The 15,124-nt window shown below is 54.2% G+C and overlaps 1 protein-coding gene across 1 annotated transcript; it reads right to left on the bottom strand.

Annotated features, from left to right (window-relative positions):
• Positions 1-313: 313 nt before the first annotated feature.
• On the bottom strand, positions 314-13,736 carry ACVRL1 (activin A receptor like type 1). Its single transcript, XM_021548267.4, has 10 exons — positions 13,467-13,736; positions 7,638-7,717; positions 6,556-6,780; positions 5,571-5,770; positions 5,370-5,469; positions 4,980-5,126; positions 4,216-4,491; positions 2,436-2,633; positions 1,287-1,417; positions 314-1,202 (listed from the first exon to the last, which is right to left on the bottom strand). Exons 2-10 carry the CDS (start codon positions 7,714-7,716, stop codon positions 1,068-1,070), a joined length of 1,491 nt encoding a protein of 496 aa, XP_021403942.3. The 5' UTR covers position 7,717; positions 13,467-13,736; the 3' UTR covers positions 314-1,067.
• Positions 13,737-15,124: the final 1,388 nt, after the last annotated feature.

Genomic DNA, 15,124 nt, shown 5'->3' with positions numbered 1-15,124 from the left:
CCATGGGCTGAGCACCTCAAACCACAGCTGAGCACCCCAAACCCTGGTAGAACACCCCAAACCACAGGCTGAGCATCCCAAACCCTGGTAGAACCCCCCAGACCCCAAAGTGAGTTCTCTTATCCCAGATTTAGGTACCCAAGACCCCCCACAACCTCCTGCTGTCCCCAAAACCAGCAGCTGCCCTTTGCTGCCCAGTTCCTCCCAGTCTCTAACTGGGCACAGACCAAGGTGGCAGCTGTGACGTGCTGAGAACACTTTTACTGCGCCAGGCAGGAGTGCCCAGTGCCCAGCATGGGAGGTTGGGCAGCTCTTAGGTGATAAAATAGCTTTACACTTTATTAAATATATTAAATCTTAATAATTAAATAGTTATGTGGCAAAGCTGGTTCTGCTGAACGTCCCATCCCGGTCACGTCCAAACATCTCCAAGCATGGGGTGGATTTTGGGATGGCGAGGAGCAACGCGGGATGAAGCCGGCCGAGCCAAAACACCTCGGAAAACACCAAAATGTTGGAAAAACCCAAGAGGGCATTTCTTTGGCAAGGGGGATGCTGCCTGCTGGCAAGGAAGGATCACCACGGGACCCCCAGACCACACTGGACGCCGGCAGCTCGTTGTTTTTGGGATCCCCATAATCCAAGGGGGCGGATTTGGGGGATGCTGTCCTTGGAGCATCCTTTCCCGGAAAAATCCATCCCTCCTTTAGCGAGAGGCACCGCGGCTCTGCCGGGGAATTCCTGCCCGGTCCGGGCAGCGGGGTGGGTGCCCCGAGGGCTGGGGGTGCTTCTGCCATCGGTGCCCCTCACCGGGCACTCGGGGTGGGCGACCAGCTGCCATCCTCGGTGTCGGATGAAGGATCCAGGGGATATTTTTACGGCCGGGTGGAAGATTCCTCCTTTGGTGTTTTTATTTTTTTTTTTTTTTTTTTTTTTTTTTTTTTTTTTTTTGTGCTTGCAAATTCAACCGGCTCGAAGGAGGGAGTGGGAGAGGTGGGAGCTGTGAGCAAATCCGCTCTGTGATCGGAGCCATCCCCGGTGCAGCTCCGGTGCCCTGTTCCCGGCGCTCACTGCTCCAATTTTGGCTTCTCGACGGAATTGCTCAGCTTCTTCAACGTCTTTTTAATGCGCAGGGCGGTGAGACGGGCCGAGGGGCTCTGGTACCAGCACTCCTTCATGACCTTCGCCAGCGCCGACAGAACCTGCGGGGGCACAAAAAGCGCGATAAATGGAAGGGTTTCATGGATGGCGAAGGGACGGGATGCCGGCGGTCCCCCGGGACTCACCGAGTCGGAGAAGAGGCGGCCGGGGATCACGGGGGTCTGCTGGTCCACACACACCACCTTCCTCATGTCCTCGAAGCTGGGGTCGCTGGGCACGGCGTCGAAGAAGGGCGGCCGGTATTCATCCACGGTGCCTGCGGGAGAGGGGCGGTGTGAGGACGGGGGAGAGCGGGGGGTTCACCCCCATCCCGCACATCGGGGGTCGCTGGAGGCTCCCGGCGCAGCCGAGCCGCTCCCTGCAGCATTGCCGGTGGAGTTTGTCTCTCCTGGGCACACGGGGAGGTGGCAGCTGCCTCTGGCAGCACCAAGTGCAGCCCTGGCAGCATCCAGCACCAACGCCGCCACAAAAATCATCAGCTCCAGCACCGAGACCAGCCCTTGGCACTGTGGCCACCTCCGCCCGCCAGCTGGCCCGGCTAATCTCGGTTTAATGCTTGCATGTGTCCCTATCCCCGTGGGATTGAATGTCTCTGGGGAGCCTCGAGCCCCCACCAGCTCTCTGCACCCCAAAACCTCAGAGTCCCCTGCAGTTCCCCATCCCCGATCCCCTGAAGAGTGAGGGATCCCGAAAGGGTTAAACCCAGCCGCCTGAAGGTCATTCCTACGCAAGGCTGGGGTAATAATTCGAAGTAAATGTGTAATCTGAGGGAGCGCTGGGGAGATAAATGAGATTATCCCGGCCAGACTGCGCCTGGGGGGACCCTCCCGCCCCATCCGCCAGCGCCCACCACTTAATTAATTAATGTTCAAATGGACTTTGCCGTGATGAGCAGCACGAGCCGGGCAGCCCCGATTAGGTTCACCCCCAGAGCGGGGGGACCCTTCCCCTTGCCCCAGTCCCGAGTTCCCGAGCCAAACCCGGCGGCCGGAGGTCCCGGCCGTGGCCGCTTTCCAGGCAGCGCATGAAGCTGCTTGTTTTCTAATCAGCGCTGAACAAACAAAGCCCTGATTGAGTCTAACGGGCCCTTTAATCAGGGAGCCGGGTGCTGACACTAGATTACAGTGTTTATAATTTACAGCTAATCTTCTGGGCGAAGGAAAGGGGAGGGGGGCGGAAAAAAGGAACGAGAAAATCGGAGGGAAGGAGAGAACGGGCGCGGAGCCTCGCGGGGAGCCGGGAGCCAGCGGGACCGGCGGCCGGGAGCTGCTCACCGTTCACCGCCGTGCGCCGGGTGATCTCCCAGAGCACCAGCCCGTACGCCCAGATGTCCGTCTTCTTGTAGGACTCGAAGCAGTCGGTGCGGATCTGCTCGCTCAGCACCTCCGGGGCCATGTAGCGCTTGGTGCCCACCCGCGGGTTGTTGCCAATGTCCAGGTAGTCGCTGCCCTGGGAGTGCATGACGGCCAGCCCTGGGGGGACATCACAGAGTCGTTTGGTATGACTTTTAAGGTCATCAATTCACCTATAAAATGCTGGGATGCCAGCCCTGATCGCTGCTGTGCTGGTGCTGACAGGTCACAGAGTCGTTTGGGATGACTTTTAAGGTCATCAATTCACCTATAAAATGCTGGGATGCCGGCCCTGATCGCTGCTGTGCTGGTGCTGCATCCACGGGGCTCAACATCCCTGAGGTGCCAAAACTCCAGGGCACCACATCCTTGTGGCACCACCGCCCTGGGACATCACATCCCTGGGATGGTACATCCCCGGGGTGCCCCATTCCTGGAGCATCGCATCTGTGGGGTTCCACAGCCTCAGGGTACCGTGTCCCTGGGGTTCCACACCCCTGGGTACCCCTGGGTGCTGCTGCTGCAGCCCTGGGTGCCACATTCCTGGGGTACCACACCCCTAAGTGCCCCATCCCTGGGGTATTTCATCCCTGGGGTACCACATCCCTGGGTTTTCACACCCCTGGGTGCTGCTGCAGCCCTGGGTACCACATTCCTGGGGTTTCACACCCCTAAGTGAAATGTAAATTGTAAGGAATTTAGAGATTTTAAAGGAGCTAAGATTTTAGAGATAAGCCTTACTAGAGTTAATTAAAATAATAATAATAAATGAGTAGGCCTTGATGAAGTTAAGAGTTAGTGGTTAACTGATAATTGATTGCTTGTCAGCAGAATGTTGAGTTAGCTGGGTTTATAATGAAGAATATAAACTAATAAATTGCTTTTAGGAACATAAGACAATTGTGGGGCTCCTCTGTTCTGAAACCAACTGAAGACAAGGAATGGGAGTTCTACCAAGAGTTCATTTGTTGTCTTGGCATTGAAAATGTAGAAAGGTCAGAACAAGGAAAAAACTTCATTGACTTCCTCATTTTGAGACCCCTCCTCATGAAAGGGATCACCGACCCATTTCAAGGGACAAACTACACCTGCTGAATGGCTTTTGGAGTGATTAGCAGGGAATGGGATGCACCAAAATGATGAATATGTATTTATATTTTGGGTATTCAATACTTGTATGGATAAAAAGACTCTGTAATCACCTGGAAGCTGTGGTGTGGATTTGGGAGCGATCCCAGACACTTTCTAACTTACGATTTATTTTAAAAATATGGATATTGATCTGTGAGCTCATGGGCACTCTGTTCCCCCTTCCCCGGGACCTGTGACTGATCAGATAACCCTGGACCCTCCTTCCTGCCCCATCGGGGCTGGCACAGAGCCAGGGAAGCCCACCCTGCCCAAAGTCTGTACAGACCCCTGACATTTCCTGTTCTGCTCTTTTGCCCTTGGACACCACAGAATAAAGAGAGCTGAACCAACATATCTGGGGTAAGAGCCAATTTTAGGAATCTTTGCCATCTCCTGATATTCCTCCCCTCACACCCTCGGATCTCTGAGCTATCTGATATTCAGGGGGCTGTGTGAGGGGGGGAACATCATTGATCTAGTACCAATATCCAACTGTGATGGACAAAAACCCTCAAACAGTTTAAATTTAGAAAGTGCCCCATCCCCGGGGCTCCACATCCCTCTGGCTCACCTAGGTCTGCGATGCAGCACTGCCGGTTGCTTTTCACCAGGATGTTCCTGCTCTTCAGGTCCCGGTGGGCGATGGCAGGTTTGCCTTGCGTGCCAAAAATCTCCACGTGGAGGTGGACGAGGCCGCAGATGATGGAGGAGGCCAAGGCCAGGCAGGTGTCCACGTCCAGGGCCGTCCTCTGCAGGTAGTCGTAGAGGGAACCGTTCTCGTGGTAGTGGGTGATGAGCCAGAGCTGCGTGCTGGAGTTCCTGGACGTCATGTCAGAGGCGATGAAACCTGGGCAGGGAGAAAGCCCTGGGGTCAGGGACACGGAAATACCTGGGACCCTGGGAAATACCTGGGGTCAGGGACAGGGAAATACCTGGATCAGGGACCTGGGAAACACCTGGGATCAGGGACAGGGAAATACCTGGATTGGGGACCTGGGAAATACCTGGGCTCAGGGACACGGAAATACCTGGATCGGGGACCTGGGAAATACCTGGGGTCAGGGACAAGGAGAAACACCTGGGATCAGGGATTCTGGGAAAAACATCTGGGATCAGGGACAGGGAGAAACACTTGGGGACACAGACCATGGGTAACACGTGGGATCAGGGACAGGGAAATACCTGGGATCCTGGGAAACACCTAGGATTAGGGACAGGGAAAATCATCTGGGATCAGAGACAGGGAAAAACATCTGGGATCAGGGACCTGAGAAACACCTGGGATCAGGGACAGGGAAATACCTGGGGACACAGACCATGGGTAACACCGCTCACCCAGGATGTTGTCGTGCCGGAGGAGGACAGTGTTGTATATCTCTGTCTCGCGGAACCACGACTGCTCGTCGCGGGAGGAGAAGATCTTCACGGCCACGCTCTCGCCGTGCCACACGCCTCGCCACACCTCGCCGTAGCGCCCTTTACCTGCCATGGCCACGCCACCGCGTCACCTAGCGCCCCCAGGACCCGACGTGGGCACCAGGGTTGGCCAACATCCCTCACCCACCCAGCCGCTCCCTCCCTCCCCAATCAGCAGGACAGGGGAAGAATTTGGGGTTGCTGCTGGGTTTTGGCTGACACGGTTGGGTCCAACCCCACCCTGGGCTTGAAGCTGTGGTGCCACCACTCCGGCAGCAGTGGAGTGATGTCCTCGGCCGCTCTCCTTACCCACACACTCCATGAGGGTGATCTGCCGAGCCACGGTCCTCTGGACAAGGAAAGGCAGCCCGGAACCACTGCCCGTGGTGCAGTCGTCGTTCAGCAGGTCCTGCTCCAACACGGTGGCCACGGGGTCAGCGCGATGGCCATCCCCACACGCGCGCGCACACGCCTTGGGGACATGGAGGGTCCCTCACGGAGCTCACCCACCTCTAAGGTGCTGTCTCCCATCATGGATGCCTTCAGCATGAGGTCGGTGTCGCCGAAGTCGCTGTGCTTGTGGCGGTGCTGCGCCACCTTCCAGCAGAAGAGCGCCGCCAGCGCGGTGAGGATGAGGAGGGAGAGCAGGGGGACGAAGATCAGCAGGAGGAGGTTGGGTAGGGAAGGCGTCTTCATCAGGGCATCTTCTCCTGGGTGGGGGAAACGAGGGATGGGAGCGTGAGGGTGGAAGAGTGGAGGTCTGGGGTTTGGGTTGGAGCTGGGGACAGCATCCCCGCGCTGGGATCAACCCCACGGACGGCAGCTCTGCAGGCACAGCCCAAGGAGGGACACCTGAGGACATCTGGGTGGCTGTGTAGGTGCTGCATTGGAAAGGATGGATAAATAGAATTGCCTGGCAAAAGATTGACGATGGTACAGCCAGGATGAAAATAATCCCCTTACTGGCTGGACAATGCCCTTACCTACAGATAGGTCCAAATGGATTGTTCTATCTCAACCCCCAAAATGTTCATCCCACACCTGTAACCCTCCCCTGAAGCATCAGGAGTCCCATTGGCCCAAGTCTTGTTCCAGCCCACCTTGAAGCCCCCTGATAAGGGGTCTCCGAGGGTCCAGATGCTCTCTTGGAACTCCTCCTCCTCTTCTTCTCCTCTCTTGGAACTTTCCCCCTCTTGGATCTTCCCCCCTCTTAGAACTTCCACCCACTCCTGGAGCATCCTCTTGTCTCTCCCCTCCCCATCCCCTCAAGCCTTGCCACGTGCTGCGTCTGGCAGCTCCATCAAGACCTTTCTCCATCCCTAATAAACCTGATATTCCAAGAGCAGCCTGCAGAGATCTCTCGTCTCCATCCACCCAAACCATCCTGGAGCCCAGTGTTCCCCGCAGTGGTGAGTGAGGACAGGGACGCTCTTGAGGCCCCACCACATCTCCAGCCACGTGGGCAGCTCAGCCGCCGTCCCCCCGCCCCGTGTACCTTGCAGGAAGATCTCCAGCTGGGTGTTGCACATGTGGAAGTTGCAGCACCTGGTGCCGTACTGCTCCGTGACGGACGTGTGGCAGTGCTCCAGAACGTTCTGGGAGAAGCAGCCCCGGTGCTGGGTGATGGTGCCCTCCTCCTTCCTCTTGCTGACAAAGCACACCTGGCCCGTGCAGTTGGGCTGGCTGCAGTGGGGCACGTCGCAGGCACACAGCAGCTCCTCTGCGGGCACAGGAGGGGACACGTTGTGCCACGGGGTCATCCTGCTGCCAACCTGCCACCTTGGGTGGCTTTGGGGACAGGGATTCTCCTAAATGCTCCTGAACCAAATTTTGAGGGGACACGTTGTGCCACGGGGTCACCCCACTGTCCACCCACCACCTTAGGTGGCTTTGGGGACAGGGATTCTCCTAAATTCTCCTGAACCAAATTTTGAGGGGACATGTTGTGCCATGGGGTCGCCCCACTGCCCACCCGCCAGCATGGGTGGCTCTGGGGACAGGGACATCCTCCTAAACGCTCCTGAACCAGATTTTGAGGGAACACATTGTAATATCCCACTGAGGGATGTTATATTGGCACATTATTGTAAATACAGCACATGTAGTTTTTGGTGTATAATATTTGTAACATTATGTACCAGATATAATGTTTGTAACATTATATACCAGAATCTGGGGACATACATATTTAAATATATTCAATTAATTAATTAATTAATTAATTAATATATTGTAAATCCAGCCCAGGGAGTTTCTGGTATTGAATGTTTGTCCCATCCCACTGAGGGCAGAGCCCCACACGCTGCCCTGCAGGACAGAGCTGCGGTAGGGCAGCAGAACATGTTAGAGATAAACAGAATAAACAACCTTGAAACCAGCACAGACCAATTATGACTTTTGTTTTGGCAGCGGGGCTGACAGACCGAGACTTTTACAATCTCAAAATCATCAATAGCACAGATTCCGACACCTGAGCAGCCCAGCTTTTTCCCTGGCTTTTACTTTGGGCAGAGATGCTCCCGAAAATTTGGTTTCCGTTCTTTTACGCTGCTGTCCCCTCGCTGTAGAGACACTCACCGGCGGCGACACCGAGGACCAGGGCCACCAGGGCCACCAGCGCCAGCACCGCCCGGCCACCAGCCCCGCGCGGCGTCATCCTGCGGGGAGAGCAGCGGTCAGAGCAGCCCCTGCGCCCCCCGGAGCCCTCCCCACCCCGGGGGCCTTCGGCAGGGCAGGCACGGATGGAGCGAGGTGGTGTGAGGAACGAAACAGCCCGGCCGGGACACTCGGATCCAGCTAAGTACTGACAGTGAAATGTTGATTAGCTAATTGCTCCTGGGAATCACCTACACCCCCAGCCTAGGACCGGGATGCAAAATCATCCAGTGGGATCGTGGGAGGGGGTTTTGGGGATGAAAACACCCTTAAAATGGGAAAGATGGGCACAGTGGAGGGGGCTGGTTGGGGAAAAGGGAATCACATCCCTGGTCTGTGTCTGACCTGTCACCAGAACCTGCAGAGGACCGGACTGGGCTGTGGGAAGCAGGAACAAAGGAACAACTCTTCTTGAAGTTACCAGGAGGGAAGGAGAGGGAGAGCTGCTGCTGGACACTCCCGGGACAGACCCAGGGACAGACCCCGCACAGACCCCAGGGACAGACCCCAGGGACAGACCCCAGGGACAGACCCAGGGACAGACCCCGCACAGACCCCAGGGACAGACCCTGCACAGACCCCAGGGACAGACCCCAGGGACAGACCCCAGGGACAGACCCTGCACAGACCCCAGGGACAGATTTTGCACATAGACCCCAGGGACAGACCCTGCAGCCTTCTCCCTCTTCATCTACTGGAAAAAGCCACAACAGCAGGGGCGAGCTCCATGTCGAGCCCGAGCTGACTTATTAATAAAGAGCTGAACACTAATAAAGGCACAGACCCTGCTCATTTCAGCGGGATGTGCTGCTCCAGCCGAGTTTGGCTCCGGACATCCTGGGCACAGCCCTTCCTGAGAACAGATCCCGGGACCTCCCAAGCTCGGGGGAGCTCCCTGCCCTGGCGTGGGGTGCCACTCGTGGCCCCGCAGCGCTCAGGGATGTGCTGGGACCCGGCCTTTGCCATGTCCAAGCTCCTTCCTTTCTCCCAGTTGTTATAAATGGAAATGTGTCCGGCCAAATTCATATGAAAAAATAAAATATTTTTTTTGCAATCAAATTCTATCTAGCCAGCCATAAGGAAAGAACAGAGCCGAGCCCAGGGTCAGCACCAGAAGTCAGCCTCAGCAGAGGTTTTTCTCTATGCCCACACACCTCCAGTGGTTTTTATAGGGAAAATTCTGCCTGAGGCCAAGATTTCAGCAATCAGTCTTTTCTTCTATTCAGAGTCGATATGTTAATAAGACTCTTTTTTTTGGTGATGAGGGAGAACAATTCAGTGTCTGGAGTTTGTTGAATCCCTTGATGGAACGCTGCATTCACATGGATCTGTCTGAGGATTTCCATGAGATCCATCTTGGGTCGTTTATTCATGATCAGCACCTGGGATTTCCTATGGCCCATCTCCTGGTGAGCTGCACCTTCTTACTTGTAAATCAGTTTCTAAAATACACCCCGTGTCACCTGCGAGGGTGGTGGTGGGGGGGAAATCCTAATACAAACATGTATACTCCAACAAATATTCAATATCACATAAATCATATTAGAAATGGTGTGAATTATATCCACTCTACATAACACAGCGATCCCTCCAACGGCGCTTCCCACTGTTCCCAGGGCTCCTGCTCCCTAAAAACACAACCCCTGTGGGCTTGGCAGCCCTGCTGATACCACAGAATTTTTGGGGAGCCCAGATTTGGGAAGCCCTGAGCGTGGCACGGAGCCCAAAACCCCCACAGCACGGGCAGGGGCTCAGTCACGGGGGTACTTTTGCGTGGAGCTTATCAGCGACACAAACAGAGGTGCTGGGACAGCCAAAAATTCCTCGCTGAGCCTTTGGGGGAAGTTTGGCTATTTTTAATCTTCCTATTTTTTTCTTTTTTTTTTTTTTTTCTCCTCCTTGTGAAAGAGACGTTTCTGCCAAGGCAAACATGGCGATCCCCCCCTCGCTGCCCCCCGCCTCGCTGCCCCGGCCCCTCCTGGGCTCATTCTTCGTGTTCCCGACACAAACATGCCAAAAACTCAGTTTCCTGCAATTGAAGAGCCCAGCCCAGCGCTGCTGGGACAGGAATCAAGATTGTTTAGATTCTGGCCTTGATGGGGAAGCGTAGTCACGCAAGCCCGGGGACGTGGCTGACCCCGGCAGGCTCCAGCCGCGCTGCAAATCGGGTTTTTCCTCCCCAAAATAACTCACTGGGTTGTGGCTGGAGGGGAGGAAGCAGTGATCAGATCCTGGGGTCACTGGGGATGGAGGGCAGGACCTTGGTGCCCGGTGGAGGAGTGATGCCAGGCTGATCCATCTGACCCTGGCTGGGGCAGGATCAGCTTTGTTTTAAAATCCCAACTCCCCTAGGATCTGCTTGATCTTAAAAATTTCTCTTTATCTTAAAACTCAACCCTCTCCGAGCTGGGCTGCTGATTGCTGAGCACCAGCACCACGCTTCTTGCAGTCCTGAGAGCTGCAGGATGATTGGAAAGGGAAGCTGAGGCTCCCAGGTGGTGAATTCCTTCTCTGGAGCCACTTCCCCAAAATCCTGAACCGTTAGACAGCTGCAGGATATTTGCCATGAAACACAAAGCAAGCAGGGCCTCACCCAAAACTCTGCTGTGTAACGAAATATCCGAAATATCCCGTGGGTTGTGGTTGTTATGAGAGCAGGGAAGGGTCTGGAGCAAACCCTGGGGAAGGGGAATTTCCTCATCAAAACTCTGGAGGGAAAAGCAAAGGGAAAATAGAGCAGAAAAGGAGTGCAGGGAAGAGTCTGGAGCAAACCCCAGGGAAGGAGAATTTCCTCATCAAACCCCTGGAGGGAAAATAGAGCAGAAAACCAAAGGAGTGCAGGGAAGGGTCTGGAGCAAACCCGGGGAAGGGGAATTTCCTCATCAAACCCCTGCAGGGAAAAGCAAAAGGAAAATAGAGCAGAAAAGGAGTGCAGGGAAGGGTCTGGAGCAAACCCCAGGGAAGGGGAATTTCCCCATCAAACCCCTGGAGGGAAAAGCAAAGGGAAAATAGAGCAGAAAACCAAGGGAGCCCAGGGAAGGGTGGCTGGGCACAGCTCTGGGGTGTGCAGGGAGGCTCAGGGGTCCCTGCTCTGACCAGGGCAGCCTGGCCGGGCTCCTCAACCCCAGCTCTTCCTCCTCCCCTGCAGGTTCTGCTGCTGACAGGGGCTTCAGCCACGGGATGTGGCTCAGGGCTCAGTTCCCTGTGCTGCCTTTTCAGGGCAGCCTGTGGGAACTCCGAATGTCCCTCAGACATTTTCAGAAGTTCCAGGCCTTGCTCAGAAGCATTTTAGACCCTGGCAGGCAGCTGGAAACAGCTGAGATTTTGAGTTTGAGCCATGGAATGAGTTACCAACTTTGAAGGTGGAACAAGCAGTCATAAAAGGTTAGATAGCATAGTAAAAGTAGTTACAAAACAGAGGGAAAAATTGTTTTAGTATTGTACAAGAGGGTTTTAGTACCTGTACAGGGGGCTTGTTATTTTATACATGGGGGTCAGAAGTTCTAAGATGAAAGAAAGTGGGCTGATCCTGTTCTTCCTCCTTCTTCTTCCTTGCCTCCATGTTCTTGGTGATGTTGGCACTCACAGATTAGAGTAGAAAAGCACTTTGTAACACAGGTAGTAGGTATTGGGGGAAAACTATAAACATGTAATACGTAATATATCATATAAAAGCTAGCAGCAGCCCTGGGTGGGGGGAGAGAAGAAGAAGACAGCAGACAGAGAGGGTGACAGGAGTTTGTGTGTGCCTCTGCCTGAGCTGCTGAGCAAACCACAGCAGCCAGAGATGAAAATCTTTTAGAGAACTCGCAATAAACTGTCTTGAGACCCAACAACAAAAGGCTGCAGAATTTTTCTTTGGATGCACGGATTAGAGGAGAGACTTTTCCACCACACCAGACCCCAAACCAAACCCAAGGTTCTCACAGCAGCCCAGCCCCTCGTGCCACCGCCGGTGCCAGGCAGGGATGCCAGGGCAGAGCTGCCCGGAGCTTGGCCAGGTCCCCGAGCCTGGTTTTGGGCACAGCTGGAGGTTTCCTTGCCCTCTCTGCGGCTGCAGGGGGGTCACAGAGGCAGCAAAGGCTGTGCTCGCCCTCCAGCCCACCCCACCAGCCTCTCACTGAGAGGCATTTCCACTCCACGGAGGTGCAGCACATAAAGAGAGCAGCAAAACCCACTCAGGAGAGCAGCAAAACCCACTGAGGAGAGTGGCAAACCCACTCAGGAGAGTGGCAAACCCACTCAAGAGAGTGGCAAATCCACTCATTAGAGTGGCAAATCCACTCAGGAGAGCAGCAAACCCACTCAGGAAAGTGGCAAAACCCACTGAGGAAAGTGGCAAATCCACTCATTAGAGTGGCAAAACCTGCTCAGGAGAGCAGCAAACCCACTCAGGAGAGTGGCAAACCCACTCAGGAAAGTGGCAACCCCTGCTCGACATGTCAGCGTTCAGGAGCACACAGAATCACAGAATATCATTATCTGCCTCCGACACGGCTTTCAAGCTAAACATATTTTATATTTTATCCTTATATAACTTAGATATTCATTTGCATATTAATTATTAAATTTACATTGTTTAGGAACACAAATAATCACAGGATATCCTTATTTGCAGTGCTTATATTGAGAGGTCTGGGAATCAGGGGTACAGACCCAAATCTGACTCCGACACCCATTTCGAGCTGATATTTTATATTCTATCCTTACGTAACTCACATATTAATTATTAAACTTATATTGTTCTATTGTATACACTGACACGAGTTTCTCGTCATCTTTCTTAGCTCACTGACCACAGTTTCTCATGATTAAACAATAATTATATTTAATTACTAGACAATCATCACATCTAACAATTATATCAATTATCATGTCCTAGCTACACAGTGCAGGTCTAGCAAGTCTGAGTTCTCCATGTGCTTAAGGAATTGATTTTTCCAGGACCTGCTAAGATGATTTTTCCTTTTAACCCTAAATCCCCACGATTTAAAAACCCTTTTATTAGCAGGAGGTGCCACTTTCTGTGCCCCTGGTGCCCAGTGCAGCCCTCAGAGCTGTCAACCTTCCCTGTTTTTTCCCCAGTCCTTTTCAAAATACACCCAAATTCCCCATGGACCCGGGATGGATCTCATGGACCTGAGATGGATCTCATGGACCTGGGATGGATATCATGGACCTGGGATGGATCTCATGGACCTGGGATGGATATCACAGACCTGAGATGGATCTCATGGACTTGGGATGGATCTCATGGACCCAGGATGGATCTCATGGAAATCCTCAGACAGATCCATGTGAATGCAGCCTTCCCATAAATTTCATCACGGGATTCGACAACTCCTGGACACTGAATTATTCTCCCTCATCTCCAAATGAGAAAATCTTATTAACATGACTCTAAATAAAAGAAAAGACTGATTGCCGAAATCTTGGCCTCAGACGGAATTTTCCCTATAAAAACCGAATTTTCCCCATAAAAACCACTTGTGCCAGGATGGAGGTGTGTGAGAATCAGGGGAAAACCTCTCCTGAGGCTGACTCCTTGTCGCACACCCAGGGTCGATCCCCGAGCTCGGCACCGTGGTTTTATTCATAGCTGGCTAAATAAAATTTGACCACAAATAAAACTACTCTTATTTTTTTTAATTTGGCTGAATAAATTTTCATTTCTAACAAATTAGGAGGGAAGGAAGCCCTGAGCTGGGTGCACCCCCAGACCCCAGGAGCACGAAGCTCTTCCCCGCTCACCTCCAGCATCCAGGTCCTGCAGGATCCCACGGCACCTCCCGGCCCTGGCGGGGCTCTCCCGCTCCTGGATCCACCTCAGCCGGGGAAGTTTTGCTCCTCAGCCCCAACTTGGAGGATTTTCATGGATCTGCTCCACTCCCAGCACCCATCCTGCCACCCTGGGGCTCCCACGGCCGCGCCTGTCCCGCTGGGGGAGGGATTGTCACCCTTCCCCTGCTGAGGGGCTCCAACACGGCCGCTCGGCAGCTGCTCTACTCTCTGGATGTGGGAGAAGTCCAAAAAAAAAAATGTTTCTTATTACTGCCTCTTCCTGCCTGGCTTGTCTCCACCACTCCCAGCTAATAAAGCATTTCCTATTGCTGAGCACACAGCCACCACCGGCCTCCCTTCCTCCCGCTCACCGGGCCCCAGCTCCATCCTGCTCGCCCTCCCTGGACTGTTGCTCCCTCCCCGTCCTTCCCCCCCAGCGCTTTCCCACCCGATTTCCCGGCTTTCGTGGTGTTATGAATGAGATTTGATTCAGACAGATTAAAAATAAAAAATTATTTTATTAGTGGTCAAATTCTATCTAGCCAGCCATGGAAAAAGACAGAGCCAAGCCCGGGGATTGACCCTGGGTGTGCAACACGGAGTCAGCCTCAGCAGAGGTTTTCCCCCATGCCCACACACCTCCATCCTGGCACAAGTGGTTTTTATAGGGAAAATTCGGTTTTTATAGGGAAAATTCCGCCTGAGGCCAAGATTTCAGCAAGCAGTCTTTTCTTCGATTCAGAGTCCATAGCTTATTAATAAGATTTTCTTTTTTTTTGGTGATGAGGAGGAATAATTCAGTGTCCGGAGTAGGTGAATCCCTGGTGAGATTTACGGGAATGCTGCATTCACATGGATCTGTCTGAGCATTTCCATGAGATCCATCTTGGGTCGTTTACCCAAGATGATCAGCACCTGATGGTCAGCACCTGGAGTCCCAACGATCAACACCTGGAGTCCTGATGGTGAACACCTGGAGTCCTGATGGTCAGCACCTGGAGGCATGGTGGGCATGGAACAGGGCACGGAGAAAGGCACGGTGGGCATGGAACAGGGCACGGAGCAGGGCATGGTGGGCATGGTGGGCACGGAGCAGGGCACAGTGGGCTTGGATCAGGGCACGTTTGGCTCAGAGCAGGGCATGGAGCAGGACACGGTGGGCACAGAACAGGGAATGGAACAGGGCACGGAGCAGGGTGCGGTGGGCACGGAGCAGGGCATGGAGCAGGGCACGGTGGGCATGGAGCAGCGCACGGGGCAGGGCACAGTGGGCACAGAGGAAGGCACGGAGCAGGGCACGCTGGGCATGGAGCAGGGCATGGAGCAGGGCACGGAGCAGGGAACGGAGCAGGGAATGGTGGGCACAGAGCAGGGCACAGTGGACTCGGAGCAGGGCATGGAACAGGGAATGGAGCAGGGCACAGTGGGCACGGAGAAAGGCACAGAGCAGGGCACGGTGGGCATGGAGCAGGGCATGGAGCAGGGCACAGTGGCCACAGAGCAGGGCACGGAGCAGGACACAGAGCAGGGCACGGTGGGCATGGAGCAGGGCATGGAGCAGGGCACAGAGCAGGGCACGGTGCCCACGGGAGCCCTGCACTGGCACGTCCCCGCTGTCCCCGCTGCCC

The sequence above is a fragment of the Lonchura striata genome, chromosome 29 (assembly GCF_050655825.1).
Source record: "Lonchura striata isolate lonStrDom1 chromosome 29, ASM5065582v1, whole genome shotgun sequence".
NCBI classification, from domain to species: domain Eukaryota; kingdom Metazoa; phylum Chordata; class Aves; order Passeriformes; family Estrildidae; genus Lonchura; species Lonchura striata.
This window is presented reverse-complemented; position numbering and strand designations above follow the sequence as displayed.

What these genes read in the sequence shown, in the direction of transcription:
- ACVRL1 (XM_021548267.4), bottom strand. Translation starts at nt 7,716, where the DNA reads ATGACGCCGCGCGGGGCTGGTGGCCGGGCGGTGCTGGCGCTGGTGGCC. An exon ending in GCTGGAGATCTTCCTGCAAG is followed by an intron (nt 5,771 to 6,555) that starts GTACACGGGGCG and finishes TCCCCCACCCAG; the next exon opens with GAGAAGATGCCCTGATGAAG. An exon ending in CCGGCGCACGGCGGTGAACG is followed by an intron (nt 1,418 to 2,435) that starts GTGAGCAGCTCC and finishes CCTCTCCCGCAG; the next exon opens with GCACCGTGGATGAATACCGG.